Source organism: Plasmodium sp. gorilla clade G2 (genome assembly GCF_900097015.1).
Source record: "Plasmodium sp. gorilla clade G2 genome assembly, chromosome: 11".
Lineage (NCBI taxonomy): Eukaryota > Apicomplexa > Aconoidasida > Haemosporida > Plasmodiidae > Plasmodium > Plasmodium adleri (nom. inval.).
Window position 1 is genome coordinate 1,662,436 of NC_041703.1, and position 27,333 is coordinate 1,689,768.

General features: G+C 17.7%; 8 protein-coding genes across 8 annotated transcripts; 3 read left to right on the forward strand and 5 right to left on the reverse strand.

Moving 5' to 3' along the window:
* Nucleotides 1–3,184: 3,184 nt before the first annotated feature.
* Nucleotides 3,185–3,996, reverse strand: PADL01_1143500 (cysteine-rich PDZ-binding protein, putative; the record flags this gene model as incomplete). The annotated part of the gene is made up of 4 exons (XM_028682917.1): nt 3,185–3,263; nt 3,383–3,451; nt 3,641–3,695; nt 3,936–3,996. The coding sequence occupies 4 exons, from the start codon at nt 3,994–3,996 to the stop codon at nt 3,185–3,187; spliced, it is 264 nt and encodes an 87-aa protein (XP_028539146.1).
* A 765-nt stretch (nt 3,997–4,761) lies between these two features.
* On the reverse strand, nt 4,762–7,603 carry PADL01_1143600 (dynamin-like protein; the record flags this gene model as incomplete). The annotated part of the gene is made up of 4 exons (XM_028682918.1): nt 4,762–4,788; nt 4,916–4,962; nt 5,086–5,222; nt 5,322–7,603. The coding sequence occupies 4 exons, from the start codon at nt 7,601–7,603 to the stop codon at nt 4,762–4,764; spliced, it is 2,493 nt and encodes an 830-aa protein (XP_028539147.1).
* Nucleotides 7,604–11,055: 3,452 nt separating this feature from the next.
* Nucleotides 11,056–13,745, forward strand: PADL01_1143700 (transporter, putative; the record flags this gene model as incomplete). The annotated part of the gene is made up of 3 exons (XM_028682919.1): nt 11,056–13,341; nt 13,448–13,610; nt 13,699–13,745. The coding sequence occupies 3 exons, from the start codon at nt 11,056–11,058 to the stop codon at nt 13,743–13,745; spliced, it is 2,496 nt and encodes an 831-aa protein (XP_028539148.1).
* Nucleotides 13,746–13,966: 221 nt separating this feature from the next.
* On the reverse strand, nt 13,967–16,104 carry PADL01_1143800 (conserved protein, unknown function; the record flags this gene model as incomplete). Its single annotated transcript, XM_028682920.1, has 3 exons — nt 13,967–13,994; nt 14,113–14,249; nt 14,350–16,104. The coding sequence occupies 3 exons, from the start codon at nt 16,102–16,104 to the stop codon at nt 13,967–13,969; spliced, it is 1,920 nt and encodes a 639-aa protein (XP_028539149.1).
* An 896-nt stretch (nt 16,105–17,000) lies between these two features.
* Nucleotides 17,001–18,119, forward strand: PADL01_1143900 (bicoid-interacting protein BIN3, putative; the record flags this gene model as incomplete). Its single annotated transcript, XM_028682921.1, has 1 exon — nt 17,001–18,119. One exon carries the CDS (start codon nt 17,001–17,003, stop codon nt 18,117–18,119), a length of 1,119 nt encoding a protein of 372 aa, XP_028539150.1.
* A 273-nt stretch (nt 18,120–18,392) lies between these two features.
* On the reverse strand, nt 18,393–21,251 carry PADL01_1144000 (conserved Plasmodium protein, unknown function; the record flags this gene model as incomplete). The annotated part of the gene is made up of 1 exon (XM_028682922.1): nt 18,393–21,251. The coding sequence occupies one exon, from the start codon at nt 21,249–21,251 to the stop codon at nt 18,393–18,395; it is 2,859 nt and encodes a 952-aa protein (XP_028539151.1).
* An 809-nt stretch (nt 21,252–22,060) lies between these two features.
* Nucleotides 22,061–24,069, forward strand: PADL01_1144100 (conserved Plasmodium protein, unknown function; the record flags this gene model as incomplete). The annotated part of the gene is made up of 11 exons (XM_028682923.1): nt 22,061–22,082; nt 22,173–22,456; nt 22,551–22,643; nt 22,749–22,811; nt 22,914–22,975; nt 23,117–23,163; nt 23,267–23,309; nt 23,431–23,522; nt 23,623–23,651; nt 23,752–23,813; nt 23,985–24,069. The coding sequence occupies 11 exons, from the start codon at nt 22,061–22,063 to the stop codon at nt 24,067–24,069; spliced, it is 882 nt and encodes a 293-aa protein (XP_028539152.1).
* A 199-nt stretch (nt 24,070–24,268) lies between these two features.
* Nucleotides 24,269–26,230, reverse strand: PADL01_1144200 (nucleolar preribosomal assembly protein, putative; the record flags this gene model as incomplete). The annotated part of the gene is made up of 1 exon (XM_028682924.1): nt 24,269–26,230. The coding sequence occupies one exon, from the start codon at nt 26,228–26,230 to the stop codon at nt 24,269–24,271; it is 1,962 nt and encodes a 653-aa protein (XP_028539153.1).
* Nucleotides 26,231–27,333: the final 1,103 nt, after the last annotated feature.

Here is a 27,333-nt window from a genome sequence, read left to right on the forward strand (position 1 = left end):
ATATATTACTGACCAGCTATATTCTTCATATATAAATTTATAAAATATCCCTTCAATATGGTTACATTTAGACAAATTAACTTATATATGTATATATTTCATATACATACAAGGTATAGCACTACAAATACAATTATGAAATAAATATATAGATCTATAAATATATATATACATATATATATATATATATATTTATATATATTTATATTTATGTTGCCACATGTTATATTCTTTGACGCACCTACCCGTATGCTCAACCAACAAAATATAAAAATAAAACAATAACAAATTAAATATGGAAGAACAATGAATAGGAAAAAAAATTATAAAAAATAAATAAGACAAAAAAGAAAAATATATATATAAAACAAAACAAAAAAAAAAAAAAAAAAATATATATATATATATATATATAAAACAAAACAAATCTAAGAACAACAATCAAAAAGAAGATTCTTCTCAGAAATACAATTCGTCATTTTTATGTAATACATCTATAAAAACATAACAACAACAATAAATATATATATATATAAACTATTAAAATTTCATTTTTATGTTAATTATGAATAATTAAAATCTGTTCATTTCTTATTTTTTAATATTAATATTGATTTGCTTTATTTATTTTCTACACATTTATGATTAATTGACACATACATATATATATATATATATATATATATATATTTGTATATAATAACGTTTAAATGTTTTACAGTTTCATTCTTGTATCCATTCATATAAATATATCTATATAGTATATACATAAATATATTTATACGAATGATATGTCTTAACAAATTAATAATATAATTAATTTATTTTTTAATAATCACATGTATATTATACTTTCACGTCTGATATCTTCTTAATCTTTCCAAAGATTTAATTTATAGTATATCTTTTTTACACATATATGTGTGAGAACAAAAAATAAAAAATTATAAGTATATATATATATATATATAAATAGACGTTTTACTCACATATGTCCTTATTACAATTCTATTAATGTGTGCATTCATATAATGTGCATATCACTCTATATATTATGTTGTATAATATATATATATATATATATATTTCTGTACTGTTCATAAAAAAAAGTCACGTTATATACAACTGTACTTGGAAAATTATTAACTGTTCATGCTTTTTTATCCCAATATTTATTAACTGTTCATATTTTTGTATTCTTCATGTTCATAAAAATAAAATAAAACAAAAATATGAAAAAAATAAAATAATATAACAAATAATGCAAACTGTTGTGTATATTTATTCGAGAAAAGAAATATCCAAAAAAATGTCTACGAGTGTGGAAAATAAAAGGTATATAAGAAACACAAAAAATTTAATAAAAAAAAAATATATATATATATAATAAAAGAATAAATATGAATTAAAAATAAGACAGGTAAAGTTATAGAGACATTTACGGAATCACTATATATATATATATGTATGTCTATATGTAATTTTTAATATATATATATATATTTTGTTTGTAACTTTCTATTTTGTATAGATGAATATGGGAGGATATATTTATAAATTTTGCTCTTTTTCTTGTATAGGTTATTAAATATGAAAGATACATATATGTATTTTTATTTTCTTTTTTTTACATATCTTTTGTAATATATGTATTTATAATGGTTGACAAAAATGTTTCTTTTTTATTAACTTGGAAAAAAAAAAAAAAGAAAAGAAAATGTAAATATATAAACAAATAAATAAATAAATATATATAAGATGTGATAATAGAAAAATGATTAAAAAAAACAATATACACAAATATAAAAAATATATATTATATAGTATACTCTGTGTTAATCAATTATATTATATATATATATATATACATATATACATATACTATATAGTTTGTTCATTACAAAAAATCTTTTTTATATTATTTTTTTATATTAAAATAAATAATTTATTAATTATATTATATATATATGTGTGTATATATGTATTTATGTACTTATAAAGTTGCATTTGTGTATGTATGTATGTATGATTGTATTATTTTATCTTTATTATATTTTCATAAAAATAATCGCTCCAAATATATATATATATATATCTAATATCTTTGTTAGACTTTTAGAATCGTATTTTTTTTTTTTTTTTTTTTTTTTATAAAGGATGATATATATATGTGTATGTTTGTATGTAAGTATATATATATATATATACATATACATATATTGTGTATATATATGCTGGTGCAACTTTAAAAAAATAATCTTATGTTTCCATATGGCATTCTATTCTATGATATTTTATTATTTTTCTTTTTTTAATTTGTTTTATTTAATTATTTTTGTTTTAAAATTTATGCTATATATATACATACATATAAGAAAAATATATAGAGTTGTTATTACGCTGCTATATAGTGCACATAATATTTGACCTAATAGAAAAATGTATACATATATATATATATACATATATATATATATGAGCACAGTATATTTTCATATAGCTAGAATTATATACACAAGTACATAATGACATATATATATTTATTTTCTTTTTATGCAACTTGATGTATTTTTATAAGTATATAATATTTAGTAAATTTTTTTTTTTTTTTTTTTTGATGGACACCTTAGAAAATATTTAGAAAGTACTACCAGACTAAATAGTAAAAAAAAAAAAAAAAAAAAAAAAAAAAAGATAATAATATAAAATAAGTTATTTATATAGTAAAAATAATATATCATTTTTATGCATATTCATTTTTTATTAATTATAATTTCTCATATTATTTAAAAATATTATCTTTAGAATATAGCACAGAATATGCCCCTAAAAAAAAAAATGTACAGCATTGTTATGAATATTTTTTTTTATGTGCACATTTGTGATATAGGATCCTATACAAAAAAATAAAATCAAATCAAATAAATTAAATGATAATATTTAAATGAATGTTTTTAAGATTTAAAAATATATATATATATATATATATATATATATATTATATATGTATGCTCAATATTTTACATATTTTTAAAAAAAGGAACAAAAAATATCTCTGGATACGAATTTTAAAAATCATAAAAGAAACATCTATTGAATAGTTATTTATTATAAGAACTAAATTTATTGCATGTACATTTTTATAAAATATAATTTATAAAAAAAATATTCTATTCTTTATTTATTATATTATGGACATATTATGTGCAGAATTGTCGGTTATGGTTTTTCCACATATGTGGCATTTTCCTAATTTATATGCGCTAATAAAAAAAAAAAATAAAAAAAATAAAAATAAAAATAAAGAATAAATATTATATATATTATAAGCATATTAATGTTATATTTTTATTTTATTTTTTATTATTTATTTTTTTAATACCACATGGAACAATATTTCCCATCCACATGTAATTGACTATTGCATTGTTTGCATTTTCTATTGTCAAATCTGAAAAAAAAAAAAAAAAAAAATATTATATATATATATATATATATATATATGTAATAATAAAAAGGTAATAATATTTTTTTTTTTTTTTTATTTTAAATTTTATCCTTATTATAATTATAAGATGTATTAAGTAGTTTGAAAACGAAAAAAATAAATACTTTTTATAATTATATTAATATAAATTACTTTTGTTTATTATTATACAACAATAATTTGTTGCTTCCGAAAGATCTGTTAAAACCTAAAAAGAAAGGAAAGGATTTAAAGAATACGCGATATAAATAAAATGTAAATAAATAAATAAATATATTATATATATATATATATATTTTTCTTTGTGTGTATGTATGAAGAGAATATTTTAAATCATTGAATCATTTGATATGCGTCTTTAAAGAATATTTTAAAAAAAGAAACACATGTACACATATAAATAAATAAATATATATATAATATATATAATAATTGAATAATATATTACTATTATTTACATCAGGTGTTGGTAATTTCTTTAACTTTTGTTCACACTTCTCACAAGGCATATTAATTTATTTTATTTTTTATAATACTAAAAAATATGTATTTATGACATATATTTTTATTATTTATAATTCTAAGTTTGATACAAACAATATAAATATCATTTGTGATAAAAAAAAAAAATATGTATATATAATTATAATATAAAAATATATTTTTTTTTTTATTTTATTTTACATTATTTTTTCTTAAATAATGTTTCTTCATATAAAAAAGAAAAAAAAAGAAATAAAATGATACATAAAAATATATAAATAAATAAAATAAAACAAACTATATATTAAAAGTTTAAGCGTAAAAATGATTTGTTCGATACATTTTATTTTTTTGTATAAAGGTATATATAGTAGAAAAAAAAAAAAAAAAAACAGAAAAAATAGATTAATAATAAATATAACAAGTTTGTTTTATTTTATTTTATTTAATATAATAATATTATTTTATTTTTTTTTTAATTATGATATTTATTACTATTAAAATTTACATAAGATAATGTTTTTTTTGATATTTATAAATATGTATTTATATTGAAAATCGATAAATACTTTTAAACCAAAAAAAAAAAAAAAAAAAAAAAAAAAAAAAAAAAATAACATAAAAATAATTAAACATATTAAATATATTTATTTATATTTATATTTAAATAATTTAATAAGATTATATAAATCACTAATTAAACAAAAGGTTAAAAAAAAAAAAATATATATATATATATATATAAACTTTCATGTCGGAATAAAATAGGTAGTATATTTTATTATTTTTATTTAATCAAATAGGGGATTATAATTTACCTAAAAAAAAAAAGACAAAAAAAATAAAAATAAATATAAATAAATAAAAATAAATAAATCATATATTAAAATATATATATATATATATATATATATATATATATATATATTATATTTGTGTTATTACTTTTTTCTTCATTGGTTCTTTTTCAAATAGATGTTTTCCCTTCGATTCTACAAAAAAATAAAATAAGTAATAAAATAAAATAAAATAAAACAAATGAACATTATAATATATATATATATATATATATATATATATATATGTATATATTTATTTTTTATTAATTCTATTACCATTCATGTGACCCTGCTGCATATATGATGATGGACTATTTCCCATTTTTTGTCCTAGCATGCTTGTCTGTTTCATCATATTGGTGTTCATTGAGCTAGGTGACATATTTCGATTATGCATCATGGGATTGCGTTTACTAAAATGAAAATATATATATATATATATATATATATATATATATATATATTTATATTTATATATATATATTTATTTATTCATTTATTTTTTTAATTACCTCATTGATGATGATCCCTCATTGAGATACATGTTCATATTTGCATTACTTCCTTGAGACATGTTAGGATTGTGTTTGGATGAGTGATTATATTGATTTGCATTTTTCAAACTTTTTTGATAATCCATTAGATCTTGCTCATAATTTGCATCAAATAAGTCTAGATTTATAGATGTAATATTAGGATCTTTTAGTAATACTTGGTTTGCTTTTTTCAATATTTCTAATTGATTATTTAGATGTTCTCTTTCTTTTACTACATTTGGTGGTTCATTAAGAAGATCATATAATTTTTGTTCACTATTTAAATCTGAATAGAGTTCGAATTGCATTTTTTCTTGTAATTTTCTAATTAAGAAATATCCTATCATTTTTGGAACGCTATCTCTTACATTTCTTAAAACAATATTAAAATAGCAATCAAGTCTACGTCTGATTTCTTGAATAAATTGAGCATTGTATCTTGTTTTTTTTTTTTCTTTAGTATTCCATATATTCATAACTGATTTTTGTGCTGAGGTAACAAATTTAGCTGCTTTTCCAGTTATATTATATTCTTGATCACTCATAATATTTGAATAATATTTACTACTAGTTGAAAGTAATGTATCTTGATTTGAGTTTGATATATTTGATTGTTGTCTTTTATTTTGATTTCTATGTTGTAATCCATAGTCATAACTACTACTATTATTATTATTTGTGTTATTATGATTTTCATTCTGTTCATCATCTGCTGCATTTATGATACTACCATGTTCAATTAAATAAGAAGCATCATTTGTAAATAAATAATTTGTTTCTGCATCAATATAATTTTCTAAAATTATTTGTGTATTTTCTTTTTCTCTCATTAATATTGTTTGAGATAATTCAAGAACTTGTTCAGATAATTTTGGAAATCGATTTAATACTCTGTTAGCAATTTTTTGAGATAAAATTTCTAATGTTTGACTAACTCTATCTAAACAATTAAAAACAGGTGCATTAATTTTTTTTAAATGTGGTAATATTAAGAATTCAAATGTATCAGGTGATGGAAATCCTGGTAAACTATCTCCTTCATGTAAACAAATAGCATCATCAATATCATTATCAGTTAATTCACTTGTAACATTTTTTCCTACATATTCATCTAAGAATTCATTAAATATAGTACGTACTTTAAGACCACATAAAATATCATTATTTTCTATAAAAACTTGAACTCTTTTATCATATTTCCCTTTTAATGTATTTTTAAAGATTTCACAATAATCTGTAATCATAGACCATAAAAGTTGTGTTTTTTTTGTAGCATCTAAAGGTACATTAGTTCCTAGTTCATATAATTTGTCATTGATATATCTGATTTTATCATTAATTTCTACTTTTATATCTGGTAAAAAATTTTTTATATGTCTTAATAAAACTTTTGTTAATTTATCTGTTAAAGAATTTGTTCCATATAAAGATGGTGGTAATTTTTTATATACTGGATGTTTTTGAAAAAATTCTAATTCATCTTTTAAGGATTGACTTATAGTTTTCCCTTTTTTAATATCAGCAGTTGATCTATTAACAACACCAGTATATCCTAATCTTAAATTTATTTCATCATTTAATAACATTTTACTTGCATCAGCACCTTTATCCATTAAATCTATTTTTGTGATAACACCAATGGTTCTTAAACCTTTAGGATCTACTTTTCTAGCTATTTGTAATGCATCACTAGTAGACATATCAGCATTTGCTGGTAAGACAGCTAATATAATTGTTCTTGGATCTTTTACATATCGAAGAGCCATATCTCTAGTTAATCTTTCTATATCATCTGTTTGATCAGAATTTTTTAAAGGTACTCTTGTTATACCTGGTAAATCTATTAAAGATAGATCTGGACATTTAATAGAATATATATTTAATACTATAGGTTCATCTATTATTCCTTTATTTTTTCCAGCTAATTCATCTGTTAATCTATTTATTTGTTCCCTCACTTCATTAAAATCAGTATACTTTTTATTCTTCTCATTTTCAAATACAGCCCAATGTTTAATTTCACTATCTTCTTTTATATGTATTAATCGAAATTCAATAGGTCTCCTTGTTACAATCCCTTCTCCTCTTGGTAAGAAATCCATACCAACAATGGATTCTAAAACACTACTCTTACCACTGCTTTGAGTACCCACAACACATATTCGAGGTAAATTTATATATTTTTGCAATCCAATATCTCTCAGCTCGTCGATGACATTGATTAGTTTTCTCAGGTTATTATACATTGACGTTTCCATGTTATTCAAAATATTAAATATTTACAAAAAAAAAGAAAAAAAAAAAATATATATATATAATAAATTATAAGTAGAAGATATAATAAACATACGAGGCAAATAAGATGTTCATATGCTAAACATATGATCAATATATATATATATTAATATATATATATATATATTTATTTATTTGTTTATACACAAAGGATGTTTAAAACATATACACCCTGCACTTACATACACATAAAAACAATGATAGCATTATATAAATATATTTAAATATATATATATATATGTGTGTTTATTTTTTTATTTTTTTTTTTTTATATCTGTGCAATGGAACTGTTATATTAAATCATATACAAAAATTATAAAAAAAAAAATAATACATATAAATATATATACATATATCAAACATATATTATAATAATATATATGTTCATAAATTTTTCCAAGAAAAATAATATTTTCTTTTCAAATCATTTATAATACATATATATAAATAAATAAAAAATATATATTTATATATATATATATATATATATATATATATATACAATTGATCTTTAGATTTATATTTTTATATTTGTGCCTATTCTGTGCTCATCGTTAAAAAAAAATTTTTATGATAAATAGGATAATAAATAAAAAAAACAATCACAAACAATATATATAATAAATATAAAAACAAAAAATTATTAAAAAAGAAAAGATATATATTTTTCACACATGTATAAACCTAAACATATAAATATAATAATACCTATTTTATGTGAATAATTTTTCTGCTTTTTTTTTTAAAAAAGAAAAAAAAAAAAAAAAAAATACATAAATTTATTTATTTTAAAACTTAAAAATGTATATATTATATGTATATTATATATATATTTATATATATATTTATAATATTGATAAATATTTTTTTATAAAAGCATAGGTCATTAATAATGGTCCACATTTATTTTTATATACGTGCCAGTTGAATGTTTAACAAAATATTTTCACATAAAGAGAGAAAAAAAAGAGTAAAATATTTAAAAAAATAAAATAGTTCAGTTATATAAAATATATTTTTGTTCTGGAAATACATTTAATTATATATTCAATGTCTATTAAATATTTTACATATAAATGGTATATATATATATATATATATATATGCATTATTATATAATATTTTTATGTATATATCAATACAAATATAAAGAGAAAGAGAACAAAAATACTCATGTACACATTAGCATGGAAAAAATAATATAATATAATAAAATATATATATTATATATAATATATATATAATATATTTTTTTTTTTTTTTTATTTTAAATATATAATTTTTATTTACTATAAATATTTATTTCTAATTAATAAAGTATATTATAATATATTACATGATACATATTAAAAAATTGATGAGAATACTTTTAAAAATTGTATATAAAAAAATACAATTTAAAAAAAAATAAAAATTTTTATGTAAAATTTTTCATATAGGATATAAAATTAAAAAAAAAAAAAAAAAAATACATATTAAAAATAATATATATTATATATGATAAACAGATTAAAAAAAAAAAAATAAATACACCCAGTTTAATTTAAACTTTAAAAAATTTGTAAATTTTTTATTCTTTTTTTAATTGTTGTATTTTATTATTTTATGGTTTTTATTCTGAATAAATAAAAAAAAATAACATGGTGATATAATATATTTTTATTTATATATATAAAATTTTAAATATCTTAATAATTTGTATAAATATATATTATATATATATATATTAATAATATATTTTATTTATATATATATATATATATATATATATATGTATTCTAAATATTATATATAATATATAAATAAAATATATATATTATTTATATATATATATATATATATATATAAATTAGATAGTTAAAAAAATATTAGATAAACGTTGTTACTATATAATAATACTTTGTTGTCATTTTTTTTATATTGTCCTCCTATATATTTTTCTATATATTTCTATAATCTGTTTTTTTTTTTTTTTTTTTTTTTAGTAATTATGGAAAAGAATATTATATATAAATATAAGATTGTTTTATTTCTTACATTAATTAAGAAAATATGAAATGAAATATATAGTCATTAATTTTTTCTCTCCACATATATAATATATATATAGTTACTGATAATTTTAGTAAAATATATATGAAATAGAATGAAATAAAATATTAATATTTTAAATATATTTTTTTAATTTTTCTATATTTTTATTTTATTTTATTTTTTGTTATGTTTTATTATTATGATAAAATAATATTTTATCTATATTCTCATGAATTTAAAGTCTTTTAAAATTATTCACAAGTATATTTTTATTCCTTGCACATTTAAAGGGTGTTTTTTTTTTTTGGTTTTTTTGTTGTTCTTATAATATTAAAATGTGTTAATAATTCCTCTTATTTTGTTTTATAAAAATTATATATATTATTATTTTTTTAATACAAATGAAGAATATATAATGATTAACATTTTATTTTACTATATGTTTTTATGTAAAGTCCATAGTCTGATATTTTAAAGGTTAAATATTTTATCTTAACGAATTATCATATGATAAGTTAATAATGTATATTTATTACATTATATATTTTGATTGGCTTTAACAGGATATGAAAAAGATTCTACGGTTATATTTCTATATTACTAATATGTATATGAAAAGGGCATAAATATAAATAAATCAATATATAAATATATATACATATAAATATATGTATGTATATTTATATACACATATATTTATATATTTATATATATATATATATTTAAATTATCTATGAATATTAAACATTTTTATAATATATATGTAAAATAAAAAAACATCCTGAACATATGAACACGTTCATAATTTTTTTGAACTAATTGTTTAATTATAAAATAATGATTTATATATGTATATAATGCCATGTTCTATTAATAATAAAGTGAAGTTTGTGTTTAAATATAAAAAATTATAAAAAGGAGGCATATAAATATAAACATATATATATGTATATATATATATATATATATATATATATATATATATATTTATTATTTTTTTTTTTTTTTTTTTTTTTTTTTTTCTTTTGGCTAGTTCACCAAACAAAAATCATCAATAAAATATATTATTATTATTGTATTAAATTAAAGTATATATATATATATATATATATATATATATATAGAATAAAGGATAATGAAACATTAAATAATTTTTTTAGAGAGAATTACACATTTTATTTTAATATATTTTAATATATAAAAATGAATAGGGTGATATATTTGTAAAGAGCCAATTTTCTCCGCTCATCCTTTTAAGAGATATAATTTAAAGTTAGGAATGGGAATATACATATATAAATATAAATAAATAAATATATACATATATATATATATTCCATATATATGTATCTTTCCTTCATAATCTGGGAAGAGGGGGAAAATGCTTTATTGCGGGCTATTGCATTTTTTGTTAGTTTTATTATTTTTAAATTTAAGCATAAGATCAAAAATATTAAACAGCAATGATCATATAAAATATAATCCAAGCCATATCTGCATAGGGAGGATAAAAAGAAAGTTTGCAAATGATAATTTTTTATTAAATAAAAAAATTAGAAATTGTAGGAACTATGCAAATGTTTACAAAATATATAATAAAACTAAAAAAAGAAGGGACTTAGAAAATTCGATTAATCCATTAAAGAGGTTTAAAAAAGAATTCACTTTTTTAAGTTCCCATGTGTGTAATAAAATATATGAGGTGAAAGAAAAAAAAAGAAAAAAGAAAAAAATAGATTACGATAATTTTTATAAAAGGAATATGCTAAATGTCGTAAAAATATGGAGAACAGAGAAACGGAATAATTATGATATGTGTTTATATTTTAAGAACACAAATGTAAATGTGTTATCAAATATAAAAAATAAATGTAAATATTATTTTGGAAGAATAAAGAATTATATAGAAGAAGATAACATGTTAAATTTTTTTTATATATGTAAAAATGTGTTATGGAAAAAGAGCATATTTTTCTTAACAATATTTGTTATGATTAATAGTGCTATTATTAGTATAATAATTCCTCGATATGATAATATAATATTTAGTGAATTAAATAATAGGAAGTTTGATAGATTTGGTTATTTATTATGTAATTGTATATTGATACGTGTTTTAAATATATTATTTTGTGGTTTAAGGAATTATATTTTTATGATAACAAGTTCTTATTGTTTGAAGAGTGTGAAAAGTATATTATTTAGAATATATTTAAATAAAGATTATGAATATTATGATAAGGTGGATCATAATGTTATAATAAATAAATTAACCTTAGAAGCACATAATTTTTCAGATATTATACCATATTATATCAATCCATTAATAAGAAATTTTTTTTCAATTATTTTAAATTTTTCCTATATCTTTTATTTAAATAAAAAATTGTCAATGGTTATATTATACTGTTTTATGATTTCTTCGTTGTTATCCATGATATCATCAAAATTAAAGAAAGCAAGATTAAAAAAAATAAATAAAGAAAAGGTTCAGAATACAAAAATATCTTTAGAAGCTTTAAATAATATGAACATAATAAAATTGTTTAGTACTGAGATACATGAGTGTAATAAATATGTAAATTCATTGAATGACATATTACGTTTAGAAAAAAAAAAAGAACAATTTAATTTACTACATATGATTATAAATAAATTTTTTGTAATGATGACATATATCCTTATATTATTAAAGGGGAATGTGTTATTAAAAAATAAAGAAATTGACAAAAATCTATTTACTTCTTTTTTCTTTTATATAAATAATATTTATTCATATATTGACATATTAGATTATTATATAGACATATGTGATATAGTATCTCAGTATAAAGATCTAATAAAAATTATAAAGAATTATCATATAGGTGGCAGGCTTGACAATATTAAAGAATGTGTAAATGAAAAAAAAAACACAGATGAAAAAATAAATATGGAACAAAATATAAATGATATTACATCTAATGGAACTGATAAAATAAATATAAATTTTGTAAAAGGTTCAGAAATGATAAGGAACATTTCTGAAGAATCAACAAATGATAGGATAGATTCTAGATGTAATATATTACCTTGTAATAATGAAAAGAATAATTTAGTATATAATATAAAAGATAATTATAAGTGTAGATTACATTATAATAGTGATATAAAAAATAGAGATGATAATTTGATTCTTCATTTTGATAAGGTTTATTTTAAATATAATAGTAGTAATAATAATCCTGATAATTATGTATTAAAAAATATAAATATGAAAATATATAAGAATACAAACAATGTAATAATAGGAAAAAGTGGTGGTGGTAAATCAACAATATTAAAATTAATATTAAATTTATATAAATGTACAAAAGGTAGGATATATTTATACAATAAATTAATAAATAATTATGCAAGTCATGATATATTTAATTTAATTACATATGTTGAGCAAGATTCTAAATTATTGAATGCAAGTATAAAAGATAATTTAACATATGGAATATTAAATAAAGATTTTGATATGCTGGACTTAATAAATATATCTAAATGTGCGACAAGTCATGAGTTTATATCTAGATTAAGAAAAAGATATGAAACGCTTATAAATCATAAGACTGAATTATTGTCATCATCTCAAAAACAAAAAATATGTATCACAAGGGCACTAACAAGATACCCCAAGGTATAACATGTATATATTATATATGTAAATATTATATATATATATATATATATGTATATATATATATTTATAATATTACGTTTATATATTTTTTTTTTTTGTTTAGATCCTTTTATTGGACGAATCAACATCAGCTATCGATAAAGAAAATGAAAGAACAATTTTCGAGAATATAAGAAAAAATCCAATGTTCAAAGATTTGTCAATTATTAGAATCACTCACAAGAGGGCGAATTTAGATATAGCAGATAATGTTTTCCTCTTAAAGGGTACTAACAAAAATGAATATATTCATCAGATTGTTATATATATATATATATAATATATATATTGTTTTATTTTTAATTTAATTTTTAGATGGTTATTTAACGAGACAAAAAAAATTGAGGATATCAAATAAGTAGGATATATATATATATAAGAACAAATATGGCTTAAAAAAATTAATATAAATATATATATATATATTTAGGTTTATATTTAATTGTAAAGACATATGATATTTATATGTCAAAATGGTTATATACACACATATATAAATATATATATATGTTTATATATTTATATATTTATTTTATCTAATAATATCTGATTTTTTTAATTTTGTTATTTTAATTTTTTTTTGTTAATTATATACGATATTTTTACATAACCTAAAAATTGAAAAAAATATAAAATATATATATATATACAAATAGATTAAGACAAATATTAAATTATATTATATTATATTTTTTATATTATATTATATTTTTTATATTATATTATTACCTTAACATGTCGGATAAATCCTCTTCGTTTTCTAAATCATAAGAAAGGTGCGAAGATAACATATTTAAAAATACGACATCGTTATGATTAAATGATTGTTTGTCTTCTGAGTTTATAACAGCAAGCACTGCTTCAACCTTACCCTGAAATAATAAAAAATGTGAAATGATATAAATAAATAAATATATATATATATATATATATATATATATGTTTATTTTATTTTTTTTTTTTTACGTCGATTGAAAAAAGGGGGACTGCCAAAAATTGTTTAATATCAATTTTATTTTTGTCGATAATAATATCAGTAGAATTAACAATATTTTCTACACATATATCATCATATATATTAATATTATTATGATATGTGCTGTTGATAGTATTTGTTATATGATCATTATGTTTATATTTAAATGTATTGCTTACATTATTGTTAATATTTTTGTCATTTCTTTGATAGTTGATTGTTTTTTTATTTTGATAGACATGTGAGATAAGTCCTAGATTGAGTGAGGTTTGAAATAATTTATTATTATATATAGAAACGAATGTTTTATTATTAGAATCTGGTATGAATAAGAATGCATATTTTGAATGAATATATTTAGGTAATTGTTTTGATATATAATTTGCAATTTTCATATAATGATCATTAGATTTATAATAAGAAAAATTTTTTTTTTTTTTTTTTTTTTTTTCTTGATTTTTTCTTTCTTCTAATTTATTATTATCTATAAACAATAAGGGTATCATTCCTAGTAAGCATCCTATGGCTATACCTACAGCACTACCTGTGTAATAATATTTCCTTGTTCTATTCATTTTAAGTTGTTTATTTGTTAAATTTATTCTAGGAAATCCTATATAGACAATAATTTTTTCGATATATCCTCCTATGAATATGCCTAATACATCGCTAGTTAGATTTCCTAATCCAGCTGCAGCCATAGTACTAAATCCTAGATAAGTGCAAAAAGAAGAATCGAATAGATCACCTGATATTATCATAAAAGAATTATCAACAAATCCGAAGCATATAAATGGTATACATCCTGATAAAGCTACTAATAATAGATCATTTATTTTAATATTCATTTCATTTTTATCATGTATTTTTTCTTCAATCATTTTATCTGATAGTTTATTATAATGTTGCTGATCATATTTGTTATTACTATTATTAATATTATTACTATTATTATTATTATTTTTGTTGTTGTTGCTATATGATTTATTATATTGTCTACATTCAGTATTTATATTTTTTTGTTTTATTTCTATTGTGTTTATATCTATTTGTTGTATGCTTTTTTCGTGTTCCTGTTTCATTCCCCATTTATCATTTAATGTTAACAAAAAGTTAGTGGTATAGTTAAGATTAGACAATTTATAAAGAGTATATATATGATGATGATATTTTATTTTATTATGTTTAATAATACTTTTAATAATATATTTTTTAGTTTGTAAAATATTTGTATATTTTTGTAAGAATAATATTTTTGTGATTTGTCTCATGTTTTTTTTGAAATAATTGGATGGATAAATTTTTTTTTTTTTTTTTTTTGTTTTGGAATATATATATTTTATATCATTATTAAATAATCTCTTATTAATAAGATATATATTATTTGAATTATTTATTTTGTTTATATATTTTAATGAACCTATATTATGCATTATATTAATTGTGTTTATATTTTTTTCTTTCTTGTCTATTTGTTTGTATCCATCAAGATTTTTTTTTTTCCCTTTCATATCTACAGATTGAATGTTATTGACATGTGTTATTTTTTTTTTATAAATTAAAGGTGATATAACTTTATATATTGGATTATAATTTTTGTGAATATTCTTATGATATAAATAAGAATTAATCTTCATATTAGGATGTACAAAATATTTGTTCCAAGTAAAGAAAATATATTTTCTTTTCTTTTGTTTATAAAAAATAGTTCGACAGGGAAATTTTGAAAAATGTTTAACATACATTTTGTCTTCAAAAATGAAAATAAAAATATAAATATATGTATATATATATATATATATATATAAAGATTAATAATATTTATATATTATTTATATGTATTTTATGAAGATACATTAAGTTACAATTATTTTATAAAAAAAAAAAAAAAAATTTGTAAAATATATATATTATATATATTATATATTTATATAATATTATATAAAAAAAAAATTCTTCAAAAATTTTTATAAATGAATAGTTCTTTTTTTTTTTATTATTATTTATATTATAACATCTTTTATATATAATGTAGCAAACACGAGATGTTAAGCAATAATATTACAGTAAGGATAAACAAATAAATAAATAAATATGTACTTATATAATTGAATATTTATAAGTACACATATATATATATAATATATATATCTTCTTCGAACAAGATAATATTTATCAGAATATTCTTGTGTATTTAGTAAAATATAAAATAAACAAAAAATAAAATATAATATAATATAATATAATATAATATAATATAATATAATATATTTATGTATTTGTATTTTCTTTAATTTATCTTTTGATAATATAATAATATATATATATATTATATTTTATATATATTAATAAGGGTACCTTGTTGTATTTCAGAATTATATAAAAATATTTATATATATATATATATATATTTATATTTATATTTATATTTTTTTTTTTTTTTTTGTCTTTCATAGTACACCTAAGGAAATGTATGCAGTGTAAAGGAAATATAAAAGAGTATTTTCGACCCTAGAAAGATTAAGAATAATATGACATAATATATGAAAATTTACACATATATATATATATATATATATTTATTTATTTATTATTTTATTATTATTTTTTTTTTTAATTTTACAAAGTAGAAGAATACATTATGCTTGTAAAGAACTCTAAAGATAATGAGAAAGCTAAAGAAAAAAGAATAAAGAAATTATGTTTATATGGAAATTTTAAAAATTATTATTATGAGAGATATATAAAAAGAAAAAAACAGAATGTGATATATGTTAAGAATAATGATGAGGAAGATATTGAAGAAATAGTTTTATATGATAATAATATAGGAACAGATAAGTACAATAATATGATTGATAATAATAAAAGGTGTGATAATAATTATGATAGTGAGAATATATATTATATATATGATCACCGATTAAATCATATTAATAAATATCATAAGGATATTTTTAAAGAAAAAGTAATTTTAGATATTGGATGTAATTGTGGAATTGTTAGTTTTTTATTAGGTTTGAATTTTGAATGTAGAGTAGTTAATGCTATAGATATAGATAATAATATAATAACTAAAAATATAAAATTATTAAGATTATTTATTGAATTTATATTTATATATAATAGTGAGAGACATATGTTAGATTTCTTTTTAAAAAATAAAGATATATCAAAAATAGAAATTGACATGTTTAAAAATATTTATTTTTTATATGAAAAATTAAAAGGTTCTAGAAATTATTATAATAAAATGAATAATATATATAACCAAGATATAATAACTGATATAAATGATCCAAATACTTGTGATAATAGTTTAAGACATTTTCCACTTAATATATATTTTTTATGTAGCGATATATTTGATAATAAATATAGACATCTTAATAACACATATGATATTATACTTGCTTTGTCTGTCATTAAATGGATACATTTAAATAAAGGTGATGAACATTTGATTTTATTTTTTGATCGTGTTTATTTTATGTTAAAACAAAATGGATATTTCATATTAGAATATAATAAAGAGAAGAAATATAAATTAAGAAAAATTCAAAAGAAATATTATAAAAAAAACATATCATTAAATTATAAAAACTTTGATGATATAGCACAAGGAAAGTACAACAATAGGTGTAAAATGATCCTATTGAATAAGTTTTTTTTTTTTACTCATAAAGGGGATGAAACAAGTAATAAGAAAAATAAATCTGGAATGTTTAACAGGGAGGTATGTATATATAGGAAGGTATAATTTGTATATAAATAAATAAATAAATATATATATATATATATATATATATATATGTATGTCTTTTTTTTTTTTTTTTTTTTTTTTTTTTTTATAAATATTACATATTAAATGTTAGGAAGATAATATTGTAATTTTTTAAAAGTTTATTATAATTAATTGTTTCAAAATTGTACACAAAAAAAATAAAATAAAATAAAATAAATAAATATATATATATATATATATATATATATATATATATATTCATATATATGTGTGTATGTTTTTATTTATTTATGATGAGAATATAAATATAAGCTTGTCCATGTTTATTAAAGCCATTTCCAAATAATCCACTGCATACTCCTTTGAGGTTAAAGTAATTTTTTTTTTTTTATTATGATTTTGTGTTTCATTCATACATATATTTGATTTATTATGTAGTGTATTGATTTCATTATTTTCTAGAAACTTTCGAATATAAATATTTTTTGCTATAGTATATAGATTTTCTTTCACTTTATTACTAGTAAAAACAAAATCTGTTGAGAATGATAATGAATGTTTTATATACGTTTTATTATTATTTGAATTATTATATTCATGTGCTTTTATATAACCATGATATAATAAGTGATATAATTTTTTTCTGACATCATTTAAAGGTATTAGAACATTTTCACTTATTAATTCATCATTCATTTTCTCTTCAGAATTTGTGAGTAGATATTTCCATATTCTTAAAGCTTCAAGACCTGTCATATTTTCTAGAACGTTTGAAATAATTTTTTTTTTATAAATATTTTTTATATTAATAAAATCTGCAGCATATGTTATAAGTTGATTACATTTAATTTGTATTAATTGATCAGGTAATTTTATTAATGAATTTAAATTTTGTAATACAACATGTTTATCAACAAATATATTTTTATTTGTTTTTAATTTATTTATTACACATTTCTCTATATATTCAAAAGATAAAAATAATGATGTATCTTTATAATCATTTTGTTCTTCAGAATAAACAAATTTAACATTATATAATAAAACAAAAAATATACATTTAGATACTTCATTCAGATTAAAAAAATGACTAATAAAATTAAAGCACTCTTGTTTTAGATATATAATTGATAGTGTATCAGTATCAACTTGAAAATAGGTATACTTATTATCTATAAATTTTAATAGATTATCATTATTATTATTTTTATATATTGCATTTATATTATATTCGTTATATGTTTTTATAGATTTATTTGTTTTTATATTACTATCATCATTATATAATAATGTTTTAAGTTCTTTTCTTTTATGTTGTGCACTAATATTATTGGATAAATAATTTTCTTGTTCTGTTATAATAATAATATCATCATCGACTTTTCTTCTTTTCAAATTATTTTTTAAAATATCTGTATTATCATAAATTTCATCTTTTGTGATATGTTTTTTTTTTTTATTACTTAAATTATTTTTATTATATTTCTTTTTCATATTGTGTGGATCTTCATTTGGGTTTATATGATTGAATGGGAAATTATCTGTTTGAGTCTCACATTTTGAATCATTCAAATAATTACAATTATAATAATAATTATTATTATTATTATTATGATTATTATTATGATTATTATTGTGATTATTATTATTATTTGTGTGATTATGTAATAAGATGGATGTTTCATCTATGTTGGCATTTTTCTCCATCTGAATATCATTAGACCTCTCAGTTATTATATTATTTGTATATATTTTTTTGTAATTATCATTTTTAAATACATCATATTGTTGTCGTTTGTCATTTTCACAGTCATGCTCGTTAAAATATTTACATTTCTTTATAAATCTTTTTCTTAATAATTCTAAAAATAAGAATCTCAAATAATTTTTATTTATCTCAGGAACATCTTTTTTACATACCTCAGCATAGTCATCATTGTTTAAATTTTCTATGCATTTATTTATAGTCATCCTACCATTTTTTATAATTCTTATGAGAATAATTTTTTTAATAAAGTGAAAAGTTTCTTTTTTTTGGGTAAGTCCTGTGGAATTAAGAAAAAGGGGATCATCTTCGACATGGTTATTATTATATGAATAATAATAATTATTATTATTATAATTATCATTATAATTATCACCATAAATATCACTATTATTATTATTATTATCATCATTTTTATTATGATTATTATTGTGTACACTATTTTTTTTATCTCTTTGCATATTATTATTTTTCATTATGTTTGAATTATTGTCATCATATGAATTGGTTATACTTTCAAATTCATCTATCATTTCAGAATTAAAAAAATTGTAGGTATTCATATCAACCTGTATATCAGAAGTGATTGTAGATAAATTATTTGTAGACGATATACTTTTTTTGTCTTTTATAATACATGTAGGATGTATATAATAAAGTATAGAAGGGTATCTTACAAGAATATATATATTTTTTATGATAACAAAATATTCTACTCTTCTAATTTTGCATATACATGAATCACATTTACATCTTTTCATATATTCATAATTTTTACTATTACACAAAAAATTGAATGATTGCATTTCTTCGTTCTGCATATCTGGAATGGTTTTTATTTCTTCATTATGTTTATAAAGTGAAAAAATATTTTTCTTTTTATTTTTTCCAACTTTAAAAAGGTACATCATTTTATTATGATTATTATGACATGTTTTATTATTATTATTATTATTGTTATTATTATTATTATTATTATTATTATCATGATATGTTTTATTATTATTATTATTATTATTATCATGATATGTTTTATTATTATTATTATTATCATCATGATATGTTTTATTATTATTATTATTATTATCATTATTTTTTTTGTTATTGTCATCTAAATTTACAACGCCTCTAGTTTCTTCTGGAGACAAATGATGACATTCAATCGATTTACTATATATTATATTTACATCCACAATGTTGTGAATAAGTAAACACAATAAAACGTTTCTTACAACATTAAACTCGTAAGAAGATAAATTTATTAACTCGTATATGCTCAACTTATTTCCATAAAGAAGAATTATCTCAACAATGTCACTACAGCAAGATCCAAATATATCACAAATGATATATTTTAAGTAATCTAATTCGTTCTTTATCATTATAAATAATAAAATAAAATAAAAATAAAATAAAAATAAAATAAAAATAAAATAAAAATAAAACAAGTGATATTATATATATATATATATATATATTTTTATTTTTATTATTTTTTTTTTTTATTTACTATAGAATATTTAAAAAAAAAAAAAAAAAGAAATCATTATAGGGAATTATATAAATATATACATAAATATGACCTTCAAAAGGTCACAACATTAAAATCATCATTTCTTTTTAATTGTTAAAAAAAAAAAAAAAAAAATTTTATATAATAATTTTTTTTAAAAACATGTAGAGATCATAATATATTTATAACTCGCAAAAATGTATTTTATATATAATATTAAAAAAAAAAAATAAAAAAAATATATATATAAATATATATATATATATTAAGTATATATTGTATATAATAAAATATATATATATATGTATACATTAATTGTATGGAAATTTATAAGGGCCATTAATAAAAAAAAAAATATATTCCTATAAGAAATAAAATTATGATTTTATAGAATATATATATAAAAAAATATGAACATTTTTTTTTTTATTTTTTGAAAGAAAAATATATATTATTATATATAGAATCAAAGGACAAATAATAAAAAAAAATAAATAAATAAAAAATTCAGTTATTCATTTTGTTATATTATTATAAATATTTATATATTATTGTCTATATTGTAATTATTGCTAGATGAAATAAAAAAAAAAAAATACATATACATATATATATATATATATATCCATGTGTATATTCTCTTAATTTGTGTGTTTATATGGAATATAGAATAAAAGAATGAATCCTTTATTAGAATATAGTATGAATGTAGCTGAAAAGTTAAAGGATAATATATAACATATTTTTAAATGTAGCAATTTTTTTTTTTTTTTTTTTTTTTTTATTGTAGAAAGAATTAAAGAAGCTCTTTCAAATTCTAGCAATAAAAATTCTTTTCATCAAAAAAAAGATATAATTATCAACAAGGATAAGAACAACATTGTTAGAGACCAAAAAATAATTGAAAATAAGTATAATAAGCCTTTAAAACATGAGAATAATAAATTCAAAAGAGATAATATAGAATATATTAAATATAAAAAAAAAGACTTTGTTATAAATAAAGAACATACAAGAAAAAGTGATGAAGAAGAAGAATATAATCTTTTGATTCCTGAGGATGATACAATTAACGTAATAAAATAATAAAAAAAATAAAAAAAAAATATATATATATATCTTATTTGGTGTGTTATATTTTTCATATTTTTATTATATATATATATAGAAAAATAAAATTAATCAAATTAAATATGAATATTGTTATATTTGTGATACTGCCAAGCCTTGTGAATGTCTAGATAATTATTGTCCCTACGAAGTAATAAACATCTGAAAAAATAATATATATATATATATATATATATATATATATTTATTTATTTATTTATTTATTTATTATATATTCATTTTATTTATTTGTTAGGATAATAATTGGAAGTGCAGAACACTCAAGTCAAATGTTCACTCCAACTTAAAAGAAATATCAGTAATATGAAATTATTAAATATATAAAAAAAAATATAATTACAATTATTTTAATATTATAATAAATATGTACCTGTGTTCATATTTATATTGTACTTTCTAGAATATTATAGAAAATATTCAGACGAGCAAAAGGAAAAACGAAAATCCTATAAAAGCCATCACGTTATAAAAATAAATATTAAATGATAATATATGATTTTTTTTTTATGTGCCTTGTGATATTCTAACATATATATATATATGTAAATACGATTTATTAAAAAAAAAGAAATTAATTTATTAAAAATTTTTTATATTTCTCAGTAAAAAAAATACAATAAAAAATAATCAAACTATTATGAAATATAAAGGTATAATATGATATACTAATATTGACATAGGTACATATAAATATATATATATATATATATATATATATATATTTATTTATTTATGTGTTGCTATATTCTATAGATAAGAACAAGGAAATTAATAAACCTATGAGTGCATATGAAAAGTATTAAATATGAAAATTAACAAAAATAAATAAAGACAAATTTTTTATATTATAATATAATCAAATGTGTTTATGATCATATTGGTTTTTTTTTTTTTTTTTTTTTTTTATGAACCGTCAGATTTTATCTCGAAAAGATGAAAGTAGTAAAACATAAATTGAATGATGTAAAAAATAAGAGTGACGAAAATTGGGATGTCAATAAAGAGTTAGGTGGGTTATTAATATATACACATATATATGCATTTATGTATGTATATATATAAATATTTTCATAGTGTTTATATATCATTATTAATATCATTTCTGTCAGATAAATATTTAAATGAAGTAATAAATGTGGTAGGTTTAATTAAATATAAAAATAAAATATACATATATATATATATATATATATATATATATTTAAATACATTTAGTTGTGTTCATATTTTTATGATAGAAATATGAAGAGATATGCAACATATTTCAAAAAAGACTAGATGCACTAAAAGACATAGAAAAGTAAACAAAAAAAAAAAAAAAATTTAATAAATAAAATGAAAATTATATTCATTATATGAAATAATGGAATGAATTAAGTTCTATATTTATGTAATATTTTATGTTTTTATTCATTATTATTTTATTATTCTATTTATTTTAATTCTTTTTTTCATTTCTACCATATTAAAGGAAGCATTTAAATTTATTAGTCAACTTGTTTGATGAGCATAAAGAAATGGAGGATGTAACTTTACCCATGATAAATGAAAAATAATTTAATCATATAAAAAAATGTAAAGTCTTTTAAATATATACATATATATATATATATATATATATATGTATATATTTGATTAATATTTTTTATATTTTCAATTAATTATTAATAAGACATTTAAATATTTCTTATAAATTTTGAAATAAACAAAAAAAAAAAAAAAGAAAAAATAAAATAATTATATCTTGCATAATTTTCAGTGGGACCACAATTTTAATACTTTATCTTTTCCACCTGATGCAACAAATTTACCATCATTTGACCAGTCGACTGCATAAACTGCATCAGCATGTCCTGGTAAATCTACAAGTAATGTTTTGATTTTTTTATTATTTTGATTTTTTTCTTTATCATTTACTTTATTTTTTTGTTGATTATTATTTTTTATATCATTAGTGTCATTATTTGTTTGATCATTTTTTTGTTCATTTTGTTGTTGTTTTTTTTCTATATCTGATTGTGGTAATTCAATTTGTTCTAATAAGTGGTTAACCTTCCACAATTTCAAAGTACTATCTTGACTACATGATACAAAAAAGTTGTTATCTATAGACCAAGAAACTTTATATACAGGTCCTACATGACCACGATAAACAGCTAAGAATTTGCCATCAACAGCTGACCATACTCTTATACTTTTATCAAAAGAAGAGGACACAATCATTTTTCCATTTGGAGAAAATTGTGTATGAATTACAGGTTTTTGATGACCTAATAATCTAAAATTTTTATATTCATTATTTGGTAGGCAATCAATTAGAAATAATGTACCATCATCTGAACCACTTACAATTTTTTCATATTGTTGACGTTTAAAAAAGTTTTTCATTATATTTTTTGATTTATCTATATAATTTACTATATTAATTTTATTAATTATAACATCAAGATTATATATACCATTTTTTAATAATCTTTCTGAATTTAAGGTTAGACAATTAACCCAATGTTTATGTCCTTTAAAATTATATATTAAGGTCCCTTCATTTACATTCCATATTTTAATAGTTGTATCTCTCGAACTACTATATAAAATACTATTTGTAGTATCTCTTCCTGACCATAAGATACAAGTAATTGTATCAGAATGACCATTTAATATTTTATCAACACTGTTGTTTAAAATATTGTTAATACGAATACTTCCATCTTTTCCAGCACTTGCAAGTCTGCTCCTTACAAAATAAGAACGATTAGATGAAGTATTATCATACGATTGGTTATTTTGTATATTTGATATATTCTTTTTTTTGTTTATTTTATCCGTTTTATTATTATTTGTTGTTTCTTCTTTGGAAGAATCACTCTTTATTTTATCATTCTTTTCACTATGGTGTCCGTTTGAATAATCTCCATTGCAACTATTAACATCATTTTCATTATACTTTTTTATTTTCTTATATGTATTATCTGATTGGTCTTTTTGCTCATTATCATTAATTTTTCTCTTATTTGTATTATCCAAATCATTTTGTATATCCTCTTCTTTTAAAAGATGTAAGGGTTCAAAACACAACGTTGTGACTTCTTTTTTATGACCTGTTAATATATTTAAAAGTTTTCCAGTATGTGTTTCATATATACATACATTGCTATCCATACCAGCTGTTGCCAAAAATTTATTATCTGGTGAAAAAAGTACAACTAGAACCCATGATTTATGATCTTTTAATGTTGCTATAGGTGTCTGTGTGTATATATCCCATAAACGAACAGTATTATCACCTGAACCCGTGGCAAGGTGAGAACTATTTGGACTAAATGCTAAACATAATATTGAACTTGTATGTCCTGGTAATGTAGATGTACATGTAGATATTTTTTTTACTTTAAATATATTTAAAGGAAAATATTTTATTGATAATATATCTTCACTACTTATATGATTATCTTTAATAGCTTCATATAAACTATTTTTTATAGGTAATTTATCATTAATCATAAATGAATAATAATTTATATCTTCTGAATCATCTTGATCAGGTAAATCCTCATTCTTTTTTTTTAAATTATTTAATAATTCATCTAAATTATCTTTTGTAATATTTAAAGAAACATTTATAACAGGTCCTGTTGTAACATTCTCATGATCAACAAATTGGATTAATATTTCTTTATCTACTTTATTATTGTTTGTATTTTCTTCGTTTTCTTCCATCTTTTATTAAGCGTGAAAAAAGGAAGGGCAATAATATTTATAAAAATATAAAATTATAAAAATATAAAATTATAAAAATATAAAAATATAAAAATATAAAAATTGTGATTGCTTACGGGGTATTATAAAAAAAAAAAAAAAAAAAAAAAATATAAATAAATATATATATATATATATATATATATAATATTCATATAAGTTTATAAATTTTTTTCCATTTTTTTTTTTTTTTTTTTTTTGTTATATTTTTATATTTGTGCTTTGTTCTATAAAAACTGTGGTTTGTTAAATTAAAAAAAAATAATAATAATGATGAGAAATATAAAATTTAATATATAAATGTATGGAATTAATGAATAAATCAAAGAACATATAAATATAAGAATATATATATAAATATATACATATTTAAATTTATTATATTATATATATATTATATATATATATAACAATAAAATAATTACTTACAAATTATCCATAATAAAAATATTTATTGTTTTGTTTCCCTTTATTATAGTATACTATTCAAATTATATATTCAGGAGAAAAAAAAAAAAAAAAAAAAAAAACACCATCATAAATATATATAATAATTTATATATATATATATATATATATATATATATATATATATATATATATATATTATAAACTAAAATTCTTATTTTTATTTATTTTATTTCTATAAAACTCTTATTAGCAGTATAAGGAAAGAGAAAAGATATTTTTTAAAAATATAAAAATAAGATTACAATATGAGAGTCTACAATTTTAAAATATCACTATTCCAAACAAAAACAATATTACAACATTTGCAATTTTTTAAGGTTATTATATAAGTTACAACAAATATATAATTAAATTAGAAAAAGAAGATAATGTTTTACATATACACCTTTTATATGTTTAAAATTTGTTTTCTTCCATTTTGTTCTTTTTTTTTTTTTTTTCATCTTAACAAAAAAAAAAAAAATAAAAAATAATATAAAGTATAAAACAACATATAATTTTTATTAGTATATAGGATATTTCAAATATAATTATTTAAGCATTTTATATTAAAAAAAAAAAAAATCAAATTAAAAATAATTCCATGGGAATAT